At 40.9% G+C, this 15,533-nt stretch overlaps 2 protein-coding genes across 2 annotated transcripts; both read right to left on the bottom strand.

Moving 5' to 3' along the window:
* Positions 1 to 149: 149 nt before the first annotated feature.
* On the bottom strand, positions 150 to 8,573 carry LOC127609975 (calpain-2 catalytic subunit-like). The gene is made up of 21 exons (XM_052079607.1): positions 8,281 to 8,573; positions 7,211 to 7,280; positions 6,706 to 6,824; positions 5,426 to 5,559; positions 5,167 to 5,335; positions 5,010 to 5,093; positions 4,794 to 4,879; positions 4,185 to 4,259; positions 3,861 to 4,018; positions 3,566 to 3,735; positions 3,464 to 3,475; positions 3,105 to 3,316; positions 2,980 to 3,016; positions 2,820 to 2,885; positions 2,644 to 2,701; positions 2,486 to 2,550; positions 2,254 to 2,322; positions 1,806 to 1,884; positions 1,522 to 1,638; positions 1,346 to 1,401; positions 150 to 1,249 (listed from the first exon to the last, which is right to left on the bottom strand). The coding sequence occupies exons 1-21, from the start codon at positions 8,515 to 8,517 to the stop codon at positions 1,226 to 1,228; spliced, it is 2,097 nt and encodes a 698-aa protein (XP_051935567.1). The 5' UTR covers positions 8,518 to 8,573; the 3' UTR covers positions 150 to 1,225.
* Positions 8,574 to 8,716: 143 nt separating this feature from the next.
* On the bottom strand, positions 8,717 to 13,964 carry LOC127610793 (calpain-2 catalytic subunit-like). Its single transcript, XM_052081234.1, is given in 15 exon segments — positions 8,717 to 8,721; positions 9,303 to 9,476; positions 9,577 to 9,665; positions 9,667 to 9,688; positions 10,768 to 10,846; positions 10,928 to 10,990; positions 11,031 to 11,165; positions 11,315 to 11,351; positions 11,827 to 11,894; positions 11,896 to 12,039; positions 12,158 to 12,169; positions 12,232 to 12,410; positions 13,176 to 13,336; positions 13,433 to 13,494; positions 13,743 to 13,964. Coding segments are annotated over 15 exon segments (1,452 nt in total).
* Positions 13,965 to 15,533: the final 1,569 nt, after the last annotated feature.

Here is a 15,533-nt window from a genome sequence, read left to right as displayed (position 1 = left end):
TGTGATTGTTCTGACTGCTGAAGCAACATGAATATCCTAAGAATTTTCCCCCAACTAGGGTGGTAATATTTGCACAAAATATTTGAAAAAGTATTCATTTAAGGACAAAATTCAAATATGCAAAGTTAAACTGAGTCTTAAACATGACATGAAGCTCTCAAAATATCTTTATTGAATAAACGGAATAATATTGTGGTACATTGCGTACTTTGTAGAGTAACTAATAATGTTCTCTCAAATTAAGTCACAAACCATATCCAAAGGATAATGGATTCAAAAACAAACCAAATATTCATTAAAAGGGGTAGTCTGCAGTTAAAAAAAAATCCTTGCCATATTTGTTTCAACCTTTCAGTTATATTTGTTAAAACTGTCGGTTTCAGCTGGACAATATTGTATTAGTAAAAAGTGATCTGTGGAAAAAAAGTATAATAATAATCACTATCTGACCCCATCTTATACCTATTTCATCTGAAACAACTACACCGAAGGAAGAACCACCAACGTGAGACAGACGTCGTCACCTATAGGACAAAGTGTCAATCATTTGACGTCCACTTGCGCCACGTTTTTTGCTACTCTCCGGCACACCCCCGCAGACTCATTCTGGTCTATTAGCTGGGGCTTTAAGAGCTTTGCTGAAACTATGGGGAAATATCCACCTCTGAGAAATTATAAAAGGAAAAAAAAGGCCCATCCCTTATTTTCTAACAAGTACAGATGAGACGAGCCAAAACAAGGGTCCTCAAGGAACCTCAGGCAGGATTCTGAAGAAGCGCCAAAATAGCAACGTTGCTGTTGGACAGGTAATCTTTAACTCGTTTTTGATTTGTAATTAATTTTTCATTAATTCCTAACAATACACTTTCAAAAGGACAACATTAAGTGTTCTAATTTTAATAATGAATATGAATAAGTATTGCTACCAATGTAGCAGTCGTGGTTAACGTTGGCTTATTTACAGTGCTAATGTTTGCTGAGTATGAGCGCGGCCATTTTGTCCATCACAACTGCATTTTCATCAGTGCATGCCATGATGAACGAGCAAGTGTGAGAATCGCGCTCGTGACACAGACACCGAAAAATAACCTGGATGCAGGATACATTCGAGTTTTCCTAGTGGTTTTAAAACTGCAAACTCCAACTTAAAGAGCAGCTGCTGGTGGTGGTGGTGATTCTTTTCATTCATTTTTTTTTTTTTGTATCTTCAGTCTGAGCAGCTCCTCTACAACATGGATAATTCCAGCCACTGGGAAGAAAAATAAGCAAAGAACACAAGCACAAAAAATGTTATTGTCAAATGTTTCTTCATATTTTCATCCCACCATCCCCAAGCGCCTCATACCTGAAAGTAATTCAATTCTATCACACCAGAACCGCTGTCTATGGATTTGAATGCATCTGTTGGGAAAGGAAAGTTGCATTGAATTGTTTTTAAAAATGTGCTTGGATATTGATGCAATTTTACTGCATATTTATACCATAACATTTTAGACAAAAATTTTGAGAGGGCAGACTCACGGAAAAGCGACTCTAAGCGGATTAGGCAGCACACAAAGTTGTCAAAGTCTATGGTGTAGTTTGGTTCCCTGTAGCGAGCAACAATGATCTGGTGCAAGGCGTTGTTGAGTGAGAAACCTGCAAAAGTGCAACATCAGATTTAAAATAAATGTTAAAAAAAAAAATCCACCAGCCACAAACCACACATGCTTAAACGGAATCTATGTGAAGTTTTGTACATTAGATTGACTGGTAATTTATATTGTTGACAAAACATGATCCTACATTATTTAAAATGGACTCACCAGCGACTTCCACAGCTGACCGCATTTCGGCAGAGCTCATGCATCCGCTATTGTCAGCATCTTTTTCCCGGTAAATGTCCTATTGGTAGAACCAAACAGCTTGTTAACTGCAACCACCATTCTAACAACCAGTAAATATGAAAGATCTCTAACCACCACATTATACAACAAAATTGAATGAGAACCAATAAAAGATCAAATATTTCATTTTAACTGTGGCTGCACGATATTTTAACTGTTTTATAGTGTGGAAATAGTTGTTAGTGTAGAACAGGACTGCATCACACAGAATCTCATGAACACTTCTAATTACGATGCAGTGTTGTTATACATCTCAGTCTAAACTGAGCATTAACTCTTTCTGTAAAGGCAACATATTTATTAGAGGTGTATATAGTGCTGTGGTCTGTAAATGGACATAACACAAAAAAATAATAATAAAGGTTACCAAAAACTTTTCAATCTTGGTCCACAGAATCTTAAACTCCACCAGTCCTAGTTTGCCGCTTCCATCTTTCTTTGAAGAGATTGTTAAAGTTAATCTACAAACAATTCTTCCTTCAATGCAAGCTAATGATGACAAGACAAACTGAAAATCAAGTGCTTTTGATGGGAACAAGCCAGATTGGGAATTAGTAAGGATCCAACTTGTTGGAAACATGGCTAAATCCAAAGGATACATCAAGCAGATTGACCATGTTGCGGCACGTAGTCAGGCTGAACCCGTCAGTTTTGATGTCTCCGCCTGTAAATGGAACAGCGATCAAGTTCTTGGTGTCAGACGGTGATAACTGTGTTTATAAAACCTGTTTGGACACAAATGATTCTTTTCTCTTACGCTTTCCCACCACTTTGTTGAGGATTCTCTGCAACTCAAAGGCAGAAATCTCCACATCCTAAGAGTCGGATTGGAATGTTTATGTTTTATGCTTTCATTTATCCGCAAGAAAGAGGAAAAAAAACTGTATTCTATAAAGTACTTCGAGTTGAAACATTAAAATACTGATGACTCACATGTCCGGCCAGCTGTCCAAACAGTCTCTTGAACCTGTCATCAATATCGCTTTCATCGATATCAATCTAAGGATGACCATAAGTAAATATTGACAGTAGAAATGTCATGATTTCGATCTTTGGCATTCTGAGCAAAACTATGGCGGTGAAATGATTTTACCTGTTCAACATGGCAGTCAACTGGATCGTCAATCTCCCTAAAGAAAGGCAAAGGTTTTAACACTAAAGGACGTTTTCTGTGAGCATTCATTTAGGGACAAAAAATTGTGCCTTAATTATACATACTGAAAGTTCGCCGGTTTCTCAGAGAACACCCTTATGTAAAAGTCTCCGTTCTTGTTGGGCTCAAAGGTGGAGGGAACGATGAGGTATTCCCCGGGGGGTAGATGATGACGGCTGCACACCTCCCGGAGATTGATGAAGGTCTCAGAGCGCGCAGCTGAGCGATTAGCCAAGAAGAAATTTTTCTTCAGGTGCACTTGCTTGGCGCCCCAGTACTAGAAAGTGATGTGTAGAAAATTCACATGAGGGTGGGTCTACTCCTTGCGATGTGAAAATGTAACACTGGTGCAATATTTTCAATGACCGTAGCAGCAAGTGTTTCAGATAGATTTGTGAAGTGTCTGCTTTTTTTGTGCTCGTACCTCCTTAGGGAGCTGGAAAAAAGACAAAAACAAATCCACTATAAGAGAAGAGGGCCAATGATTTGTACTGTCAAATTTATTTTATCCTCGAGTGTTGGTCACCTCATACATGAGGAAGCCAATGGTTTCCATGTCCTCCCCCATTTTTCTCCTGCGGCGCTTGTCCTTCTGCATCAAACCCACAATGAATGTGCAGCCGTCCTTTCCGTCATAGGGGTCATCATCCATCTCGTCTAGTTTTATGACAAACTGAGGATTTGTCCAGAAGGTATCTAAGCAAGCATAGAACAACAGCCTTTTCGTATCACCATCTTCTACCCCTTTGCCCCCCCCCAAAAACCTCATGGAACATTGTGAAACAAAACAAAAAATACATCGTAGAACTCATGTCATGTACTTGGGTAGTTTCTGCAGCCACCGGCAGAAACTCCGATTCTCCACGTTTCTTCAAACTCTATCTCCGCCCACTTCCTGTACTCCGATGTTAGGGCATCAGGTGTGAGGTTACAGATCTCCAGCCGGGAATATTCTCTCAGGAAGTCAGAAAATGACATCCTGTCGTCAGAGCAGGAAGAAGATGAGCACAAAAAAAAGTCACAATTGCAGTGAAAGAAACAGTATTTGAGTTCAGCCACACAAGCTATTGAGATCCAATAACGGCATGCCCGTAATCGGCTATAAGGTCTTGGAATTTCAATCACTGTGATGTGTGATCGATTACCAGAACTCCCCATCTTCTCTGCGGTTGGTCAACCTCTGGCGGTCCTCATCGCTTATAGATCTCCACACAGAGGACCTAGAAAATGACATTTAAATTCTCAATTTGGGGGAGGTGAGAATTTGATGCTTTTCATTGGATGGCAAAATTTTGCTCAGTCTCTGCATCCATTCCATTTCAAAGTATCGATTCGACATTAACATCAAAGAAAGTCAACACAACAGGCAACCCCCATGTAGGAATCGGTCAACTGTAAAACAAAATATTGCAAACTATTCGAACCCTGGTTCCTAACTGATATAGTTGCCAAATAGTTTATAAAAAAAGAATAATTTTATTTGATTTCATGTTCATTTATTCCGGTAAGACCGTTGAGAAGACATTCCCATTTGTGACGACGTCCTGAACAACACAACATCCCACCTTTCGCGTCAGGTTTAGTACGCCTTCATCAACATTTTTCTGCCGGGCCTGTTGTTGTTTTCCATGATATATTTTAGTGATGGGAGAAATATAATTGAGATAAATATCTGCCAGCGCTTAAGTGTGAATGTGTCTGATATTGTGTAGAGTGTGTTGAAAAGGTTTCGGCAGCCTCTGTTTCCTACTCACTTGTCACTCCAGTCTCCATTCCACTCCACCTGACCCCATGGATTTCGAATTCTGATCAGCTTTTCCATGCCTCCTCTGTACTTCACCTGACACATAAAAATGTGACTCCATTTAATACGGAAATGGAGCATCTTGTCAAGTGTGTTTGCTATTTGACCACCTGGAGTTCTATCTGATGTGATAAGCGTAACCAATCCTAGTGGGCGGACTCTTTACCTGCTCAGCTCCTGTCACCGAGTAGGCGTGACCCTTCACCAGCTTGCGATATGTGACAGCTTCAGAGTCAGCTGCACTGGTGATCTGGATTGGACAGAAACTTCAGCAACAATAGCGGCTAATGTAAATAGGAACGCAGCAGGAATCTCAAACTGACATCAATGGAGCATCCCAGAAGGGAGCCTCTGTCCAGGGCCTTCCTGATGATATTAAAGAGGTGAGGATCAGGCTTGGAGAGTTCATGTCTCTCAGCAATGCCGCCAGTGAAGTCCTCGAACCCCTCAGTGGTGGTCCCTCCAGAGAGGGCCTCATAGCATCCATTTAACCTGTAGCAGGAAAAGTAACAACCATCATGGTGTAAAGCAATCCAAAAAGTAACATGGTCACAAATAAGAAATCCAAAGTGTCAGTCGTACTTGGCGTAGGCTTTCTCCAGCAGGGCACTCCAGAACTCAGATCCGTCTTCTGAGTGGACAAACAGCAGTTCTCCATCTCTGGTGGGCAAGCGGTCATCAACCACCACATCCACCCAGTCGCCAAACTGCCAGAACTGAAAATGCAAGAGGATGCGGTCTAGCTGCTTGCCTGCAAGTGAGACGTATATTCGAGCCTGGTTCTTTTAATTCCTTTGGGAGAAGGGGCGTGGGGGTGTGATGGGGGTTGTGGTCTAGTCCTGATCATACTGAAAAGTTCTTTTGTCTCTGATGTTTGCAATATTATGTAAACAGTAACTGCCAGAAGATTGTAAATTTTCAGTTGAACTTATTAATGCATTCCAGAAAGACTGAGACACCACCATGGAGCCCATGGTGTTGAGTTTACTCATAAAATCATCTGGATCCAGATACATTTTTTCGGTAGACTATACATCTACTTAATAATGTATCTGGATCCAGATGATTTTATTTTGTGCAGACACTTGATGAAATAAAATTGAGTAAATTCAACAAAAACATTTTTTACGTGTGACAGATACGGAAGAAATTCACCCTAGCCCCTGTGACAATGTATGACCCAAAAGTCTTAGCTGGATCCAACAGGTAAGTGTGCAAGGGTACACAAATGATAGGAAAATGCAGAACCAGGATAAAGGTCACAGTGACACAACGGCCTAGCTCAAGTCACCTATCAACTTATATGCCTAAGTGGCCTAAATAAACCATACCTTGGGGTTATTCCAGTTCTTACTCCAGTGTTGTGGTTTATTCTGGCCTCATCCAGTTTTATCTCCTTTGTCAAGTATGTGAAATTAATGTATTCTTTGAGCTACTCCAGTTTCATGGGTTTATTCTGGGCCAGCCCAATTTATACCACACCAGTTGGGCATATTCTGGACTTGTCCTTTGAGGTGGAAAAATAAGCTCACCTGACTGTTCTTTTATCCAGCTCTATGGTACACATTATTTAACCCTTTCATGCATAATGGTAAACTGTAACCTGATAACATGATCAGCTGTCCACTGGAGTAACCGATGTCCCTGAAAGGGTTAATTGCAGTGTGTGTGTGTGTGTGTGTGTGTGTGTGTGTGTGTGTGTGTGTGTGTCTGTGTGTCTGTGTGTCTGTGTGTCTGTGTGTGCGTGTGTGCGTGTGTGCGTGTGTGCGTGTGTGCGTGTGTGCGTGTGTGCGTGTGTGCGTGTGTGCGTGCGTGCGTGCGTGCGTGCGTGCGTGTGTGTGTGTGTGTGCGCGCGTGTATACCTCAAAATGAAAGATTCCAGCATAGTCCTCTTCAAAACTTTGGTCATGCGGTACAACGCGGGACAAAATCTGCTTGTTGAGTGTCAAGGAGGCAATAGCTGCTAGGAGCCAGCAGTCACCTGACCACAAGGTTGACTGTTTTAATAACAAGAAGACTCCGCTCGCTCTGATGTTTCATTCAAAAACATATATTTAAGGTAATTGCCCGGGCTTGTCGTTCAACTGCTATTTAAAGTATTCAACATTCAGCCACACCTACATTTGCCTTGTTCCAGACAGGGGATAGATAGAGAGTTGCATGACAACAAGACGGCTCAACGTATTTTGTCCCAAGAGTGCACAGGCGTTTACGATGAAGGTGTTGCTTAATTTTAAAAAAAAATCTAAAAATTAATTCAATCAGGTTTATGTTTTGATTATAGAGAACAGAGTAGGAAAACCCATAGTTTAAAAGCATGCAATGTTTTTGGAAGGAATGTTAGATGAGTGTGTGTGCATGTCTTACCAAGTGCTCCCTGACATATGTCAGTCCTGGTAGCATCTTGCTTGATAAATTTGGGATTCGATACAATATCCTAAGAAAAAAAATGTTTTCATTGTTAAGCATGTAACAGAACAAAGTAATCAGAATCACACTTATTAGCCAAGTATGTAAAATTTACTTTCCCATTTACAACCTATGCAACAGAAAAGGAAGCCTGGTGGTTCTCATATATATATATATATATATATATATATATATATATATATATATATATTATATATATATATATATATATATATATATATATAAGATGGGGTCTCATGCACCTTAATGGAGCCTTAGATCACATTTGTTTGGGTAGTTGATACACCATGAACTGGTTACCAGCCCAGGAAACAACCATTCACATTCACACCTAGGGAAAACTGTGAGAGTGTTTAATTAACCTATCATGCATGTTTTTGTTTTTTTTTACATGTGGAAGGTAACCGGAGGAATCCCATGGGGAGTACATACAAACTCCACGCAGGAAGGCTCGGATTTGAACCCTGGACTGCTGTACTATGAGGCGTATGTTCATTTTCATTTGTTTTTTTTTAACTCTGTGAATAAATGTATCTGTCATGGGAAATTGGCCAAGTTCCAACAAACAAATTTCATTAATCGCGCCGAGACGTGAACCACTTCACAAGACAGCGAGGCTTCACACGTCATCAACACCGTCATTTCCCTATAATGAATCATGCTTCGATACACGCTTCAGAAATTCTGTCCTCGATTGCTCGACGTGCTTCGAAGCCTCAGCACATCTTGACCCATCACTCAAAAAATCCATAACGAGCAAAACAGGACACACGAGAAACACAACAAAAAATTAAATTCAACTTATTATAAACAAAACCAAACAAAAGTGGAGATCATGACAGAAAATGTACTTGAACCTCCCCCCCCCCACCAAAAAATTATTAATCATGCTCAAAGACTAAATAATATATCTTCATATAATTGCTACCCTTAAAAACACAGACTATGAAGCCCAGGAATGCAGCAAACCTGCAAGCAAATGTTTGCGTTAACACTGCTGTACCCACCTTTGGTCTCAACCATTTGATGCCTCGTACTTTATAGGAACTGGGTCCAAGTTCATTGAAGCCCAAAGATGCCGGAAGTGGCTCAAAGCTTTCATCCTCAAATAGACGTCGTCTCTGCAGGCAGCTTTGCTTCAGAGACTTGTAGTTCTGGTTTAAGTATGGCACTGCATTCGAGTTCTTTCCAATGCCTTGTGATTTGTCCCGGTTGTGCTGAAGTTTAGCTGCAACGCCAGACATTTTCGATGTCCTCTCAGGTGCTCTTACTGTCTGGTTAAGTGACTGGATGTCTGAGGTGTGTTTATACACAATAGAGGAAACTCAGTTGAAGCCATGCCCTTGTTTGTCATGCCTCTGGGCTCCGTGCCACGTTTAACTCATTGTAGCACTTGTACGAATGTCAAGCATCAGGATGGAGTGGAAATACTTTCAGGAACCTTCAGTCTGCAGGACAATGAAGTAGTGGCTTATTGCCGGCCCTTCACTTTTCACTTACTTGAAAAGGGTCTGAGATTAAATGTGTGGCATCTGAAAAGACATCTAAATACGCTTTTGGGAGTGACGGAGTTAAATTCATAACACACTGGCACAGCTTTGTGGTCGGTTATCTTTGTGGGGGCCAAAATGACATTTAATCGGTTTAGTTTCAACTTACTTCCACATCAACTGTCACATAAACATGGTTAGTAAGTAGAGTTTGTATTTTGTTGACTGCTTGACCAAACATTGAACAAACAGTTCAATATCCCACACAAGTCTTCAAAATCTTTATTTAACTCTTTAGCTTGGTCTTGGTAGTCCCATTTTTAGTATCATTTTACCATGCCTTTCCTATATTGTTGACGTTAGTTTTGAAATACAGTAATATATATCACAAGCATAGTTCCGTTTAAAATAAATAAATAAATAAATAAATACAAATAGAATGGAATGGAATTAAGTTTCAAAATTGTGCTATTCATTTGGTTCCCCTAAAAAAAAAAAAAAAACACACTCCTTGCTTGTGTGGCTTCCCCAGCTAGTACATTGGGAGGCACAGCCAGTGTAAAAGAACATGACAAGAAAATGATGAAAGAGAAAATATACAACAGAATAAACAAAGAATAACAACCAACTAGCAAGCTGTGTACATATATGTACCTGCTGTTTTTCTAGCTCAATTTTCCCAGAGTCTGCTTGGTCTAGCGCCTTAAATATTTCTGATTGGGGAAAAGAAGAAAAAAAAAGACAAGAATAAAATGCAGGGAATATAGGAACTGTGATAAAAATCGATATCAACTGTGTTTTTTCACTGCTGACTGAAGAGCATTTCCACTTTAATGAGACACCCAACAAAGTTGTCAAACTCGATTGCATAGTGAGCATCAGCGTAGCGGCCGACGATGGTCTACAGCACTGTTGATGTGAAAACCTGCGGAAGTAAAACAACCGTCACTTGTCATTATTTTTTTTAAAGCTGCTGAAATCATTGTCAGCGCTTGTGGATTACTCGAGATCCTACATGGTGTCGCACGCAACCCGAGTTAAGTTGCACAGCCTCTCCCATGCTTGTTTTGTTTCTGTGGTGAGTGAAAGAACTTGACATGCTCCACCCCCGTCTGGCCGGTTTATCCAGTTTACTGTTAACTGCTCAACAGCACAAATGAGTCAGAATGCTGATGAGCCCTTCAGATGAATTAAAAAATAGCTCGTACACCATCCCCTACTAACACAATCAAAAAGTGGGTGTGGTTCCTTTTTGAAGTCATTAAAAATGAATGTCCAAGAATGTCTTATACCTTGATAAACGAGTATATTTAGCACAGTGCTAAAGTGTTTTTGTCATTCAAATGGCAATAAAAAAAGGCTACAAAATGTCAGTCTTTCCGTTAATTATCACAGGTAAGTATTGATATACTATACTGTACCAACTTAAGATATCAATACTGTTGTCAGATGTTCACGGTGTGCACTTCAGATGGATCTATGTAAGGTTTAGGTATGTGAAGAAAAAAATTCAAGCTGCTCCAAATTTAAAGAAACTGCTTCCCCTAAAACGGGCCTGGAGAACTATTTAAAATAATCGAGACATCTTGAGCAATAATGAGTTTGCAAACCGTATCGGTAATTGACAGCTTTTTTGTAATTGGGGAGCCTTTGGTGACCTTGCCCAGCTTGATTGGCACCATGACCATTACTGGTAATGATTCGACTTGTCAGGATCATTTTTTTCAAACTTATAGTTCCCACATCTCAAGATGTTAATTGGGTTAATGACATTTGGAGCCATATATATATATATATACAGTATATATATATACACAAAAGTTTTTTTGTTTGTTCAAAAACCAATTTTTCTTCGTCTGAATGCATATCTGCAACAGTGGAATTAATACTTCAATTGCAGATTTTTTTCCCCACGCTAAAGTTGGCTTCAAAACTAAAAAGCCATATTTCAACCATGGGGTTTAAGTGATGAAGTGAGGTTGCGTTACTTGTCAAATGTTTTACCTGCTTCAGTGGCAGCACCTCTCATCTCATGGGAGCACATGGTGCCAGAGTTGTCATGGTCATGTTTCCTAAAGATCTCCTATTGCAAGCGAACAGTGAGTCATCAAATCAGTCGGGCGTGTTCGCCCAAATGATATCAGAGTAGTAGAGTGACATTTACCAAGTATTTCTGGATTTTGCGCCAAGGTTTGTAGAATAGAATACCATCAGTCCTGATATGGAACTTTCATCCTTCTGTTGAAAGTTCAGGTTTTCATATCAACCCCCCCCCCGAAAATAGAAGCGTTTAGTTGGCCTGTGCTTAATTTGGATACAAATTGGATTGGCAAATATCAGATAATCTGCTTGAAGAGATACTTGAAATGAAGATCCAGATCACTTTCTGATAATTCCTCCAGCTATCACAAGACATGAAATGGAAGTTGATCGTGAATACTCAGTTTTGAACATGTGTAACAGATAGTTGTGACACCATGTCATGCTTTGTTCAAAAGCACCAGTAGGTTATTCAATTTTATACAATGGCACATAGGTGTGTTCTTCTTACTTCTTCTGTTTCAGCATCAATGTCCTCCTCCAATGGACTGAAATAGAAATTTAGTGGTGAATTAAGTTTTACATTGTTGTCTTCTTTTTTAGTTCAGCCAACACCGTTTTTTAGGGATTTTACTTTTTTTCCCCAAATGCGTTTCAATGGCCGTCAGTTTTACACAGATTCTGACTATTCATTGGCTTTCGCTATCGACACGAATAGCGCACGTCCACTTTATTTTAAATCAGGGGTCCCCAAACCTTTTCCTGTGAGGGCCACATAACTTTTCCCTTCTCTGATGGGGGGGCCGGTGTCAGTTTGTAACAGAAAAAGTGTGACGATCGAACGCCACCTATCTTGTCTTGTTTATGTCTGCTAGTGACTTGTTCATGTGTTCTACTAATTGATCTGAGACACAACTAAAACACTGAAACATTCTATGGTGTGTAAATAACTTTGTGACCTTGATTTCCTGACTTTTGTCCACCAGATGGCAGTGTAACCCAGCGCTTTGATAAGTCCGTTACCTGCTGGAAGCTCTTTACTCAGAGAACACTCTGAGAACAAAGCTGGGATTCTTGTGAGGATAGATGGTTTGAGGGCACGATGACATATTCGCCTGGAGGAAGTCTAAAGCGATTGCAAACTTCTCGGCTGTTGATGAAGGTGCTGCTCATAGCCACAGCTCTCTGACGCAGCAGAACATTCGGGCCCAGGTGAGCATTGTTATGACCTTTGTACTTCACATTGACATAGAACACAATCGTTCTAATGATTCATTTGATTTTGGGCTCAAGACGAATCTCAACACGTTCTAATGTTTATCATCTTTAGTGTAATCCTAAAGACATACTACACCTCGTCTGGGACCTGGACAGAGACAAAAGAATTGAATACAAATAATCAATCAAAATGTTGTTTCATGTTACAACTTCAAATTAATGCAATTCTTCAAAGCTAGCAAAGCCACTTATTTGATTATTGCGATTGAGCCTCCTCTGCCTGTGTCCGTCTTTTTGCATCAGAAGGGTGCATCCATCCTCCCCGCCCAAAAGATCATCGTCCACATCTCCCAGACGCACCATAAACTGAGGGTTGGATGCGAATGTCACTGGAGCAAACATTCAAAGGTGACACTTCAAACTAAAATTCTTTTGCCACTTCGAAACATTGATCAATGTTTATGTATTTATGTATGTAAATTTCCCCAGTGTGGGACAAATAAAGGATATCTTATCTTATGAATGTCTAGTCTTTGGCCCTCAGTGTACAAAAAAAATTTGAAAAGCGTCATTTTTCTTGACATTACCTATGCTAACACCTTTACTTCCGGTAAATTTGACACAACATGATATCACTTAATGAAAATTGCACTTTGAAATTAGTCGTACAGTGTACAAATACACTATTGCCCCATTTCACATTCTGTGTGTGTGTGTGTGTGGGGGGGGGGGGTGATACCATCATGAAATTAGGGCCTCCTTGTGTTAAACCCTCGAGATTGTATGCTCAGCACCATATGGGCTGGGATGTTGGGTGCCTCAGTTTCATGAGACAGTGCTGATCTCAGTAAGACAAGAAAAAGAAATAAAATACAATTCTTGATATGTGGGGTATTTTCACAAAAACGTGTGACACACTTGTTCATAAGACACATTGGTACTGTTTTAAATTGTGAAAAAAAACAAAGAATGATCTGGATTCATGGACCCCTCCTGTTTTTTTTTTTGTTGCTTTTTGGGGGAGGGGGTGACTAGTGGTTCATGACCTCATGAAGCAGCATTCAATGTCCAGTACGTTGGGTTGCTCTCCATTACACACAGTACTGTATGTCAAATATACAGTAAAAATTTACAGGACATGATTCCTGTGTTACCAGGGTGATTGCGGTAGCCGCCTGCAGTTGATCTGACTCGCCACATCCCTTCAAACTGATAGTGGTTCCAGTGGCCAATGTCGTCACTCTTGAGTGTATCAGGAGTCATGTTACAAATCTCCAACTTGGTGAACGGTCTGATGAAGTCCAAATAGGACATCCTGATAGGGGTAGGGTAAATGAGTTCTCTTCATTTTCATCTTTTTCTTTTATTGTCTATTTTTACTGACATAAAATGCATAAATCTGTATATTTACCAGAACTCTCCATCCTCAGCCACATGATTGAGTTTAGATTTGTCTTCTTCATTGACATATTTCTATTCAGTGGAACTAAAGGTGATAAACAATCATTCTTGTGGGGAAAAACCAGACCACCCACCAATATCTGCATTAACACTTATGGGCGGGTGTACCTAATGAAGTGTCAGGAGAATGGACTGAAAAGAGTCTTTCTTGGAATGTAACCCTTAATGACAAATCGAAATAGTGTTAATCATATTTCTTTCCTCTCACAGCAGCAAAATACAGTCCTAATTTTCTAAGTTTATTTTCTATGGCTTCTTACTGTTGGTCTCTTCCAAACTACTCCTTTGGTCATGGATGAGTATGGTCCCAATTCTTTGTAGCCCAGTGACTTGCACCCAGCCAGAAAGCAGTCGTCCTCAAACAGACGTCCCTTCTCCACACACTGTTGACGTAGATGCTCATAGTCCTGTTGGTGGAACTTCACAGCATACTGCCGCTTCCTTTCCTGCTGCTGGGCCAGGTGACCTGCAGTGGAGGTCATCCTCACCTCTCAAGCGTCCAGCAATTTTCCTGGGATTTGCCTGTTTGTGAGTTGATCTTTCAGCTTGACGTGACCAAGACATGATCTGGCCTCTTTATGGGGCGGGGGTATTGCTTCAGTCAGAGAGGGGCTCCCAATGTGCAGGTGAGGCAAACAAAGCAGACACCACATTTGTATGACCACAACTGGAAGGCAGACAGGGACCCACCCAGTGGCGGTTCTGGAGGGGGGTGGGGGGCAACGGGGGCCAGTGCCCCTGTAGCGCTGATTCCCCCCCCCCCCCCGTGCCCCCCCCCCCCCCCCCCCCGAGTGTAGATTACGCAATCGCGCCGAGTCGCCTGAGCGAAAGGTGGAAACAAAGTGCGTGATTTAACATTCTTGTCGGACCCTTTAGTGCGCTGCAGCACTTAAAAATGAGCGGGAAAATGAAAAGCAGTCCGCAGAGAAGGAAATTACCACGACGTGCGTGTGTGTGAGCGCGTGTGCGTGTCTGTGTGTGCGTGTAACTTTTTTAGTCTCCTTTTTTATTCTTATTTTTATTTAACAGGATCAATATATAAGACATTCATTCATTCATTCATTCATTCATCTTCCGTACCGCTTGATCCTCACTAGGGTCGCGGGGGGTGCTGGAGCCCATCCCAGCCGTCTCCGGGCAGTAGGCGGGGGACACCCTGAATCGGTTGCCAGCCAATCGCAGGGCACACAGAAACAAACAACCATTCGCACTCACACTCACACCTAGGGACAATTTAGAGTGTTCAATCAGCCTGCCACGCATGTTTTTTTTGGAATGTGGGAGGAAACCGGAGCACCCGGAGAAAACCCACGCAGGCCCGGGGAGAACATGCAAACTCCACACAGGGAGGCTGGAGCTGGTATCGAACCCGGTACCTCTGCACTGTGAAGCCGACGTGCTAACCACTTGGCTACCGGGCCGCCCTATATAAGACATTGCCTTCTAAAATTTGGATAATTATATGCATGTAAAACATCTAGCTTCAGTGTATTTGCAATTTTTCATCCCCTGGCTTGAATATTCTCAACAGATGGACACGGCGTATTGTTACTCTTGCATTTTAGCCCTCATTTTAGCCCCCCTAATACTATTTTATTCTGATCACTGTAATGTTGTGACTACAATTTCAAAGTTTGAAGAAATAAAAAGTCAAATAAGATATCGAATCTGTCTTTTTAGCCCTGGGTTGAATGTGCCCTCCCCATCAAAACCGCTGGCCCCTGCCCAGGCCCCTCAGTGAAATTGATCCAGAACCGTCCCTGGACGCACCTAAAGGTAAATTTAGGCAAGTATTACATTTCATTTATAATCTCCTACATTCATGTTCAAATAAAAACAAATGACTTGATCACGATTATTGAAGTCATTATTACACACTGGTTATGCATTGAGATTTTATCACACATAAAAATATGGTTTTAGGGGATTTACTACTTGGAACTAAAAGTTGTAATTTTCTATATAATAAATTGATATAAAATTTCAAATTTGTAAATGACCTCGCGACACCTTATCTCTCTGAGCTCATCCGCTCCTACACACCTGCCGGG

Source organism: Hippocampus zosterae, chromosome 11 (genome assembly GCF_025434085.1).
Source record: "Hippocampus zosterae strain Florida chromosome 11, ASM2543408v3, whole genome shotgun sequence".
Classification (NCBI taxonomy): Eukaryota; Metazoa; Chordata; class Actinopteri; order Syngnathiformes; family Syngnathidae; genus Hippocampus; species Hippocampus zosterae.
Note: the sequence above shows the minus strand (reverse complement) of the source record. Positions and strands in the feature narration are given on the sequence as shown.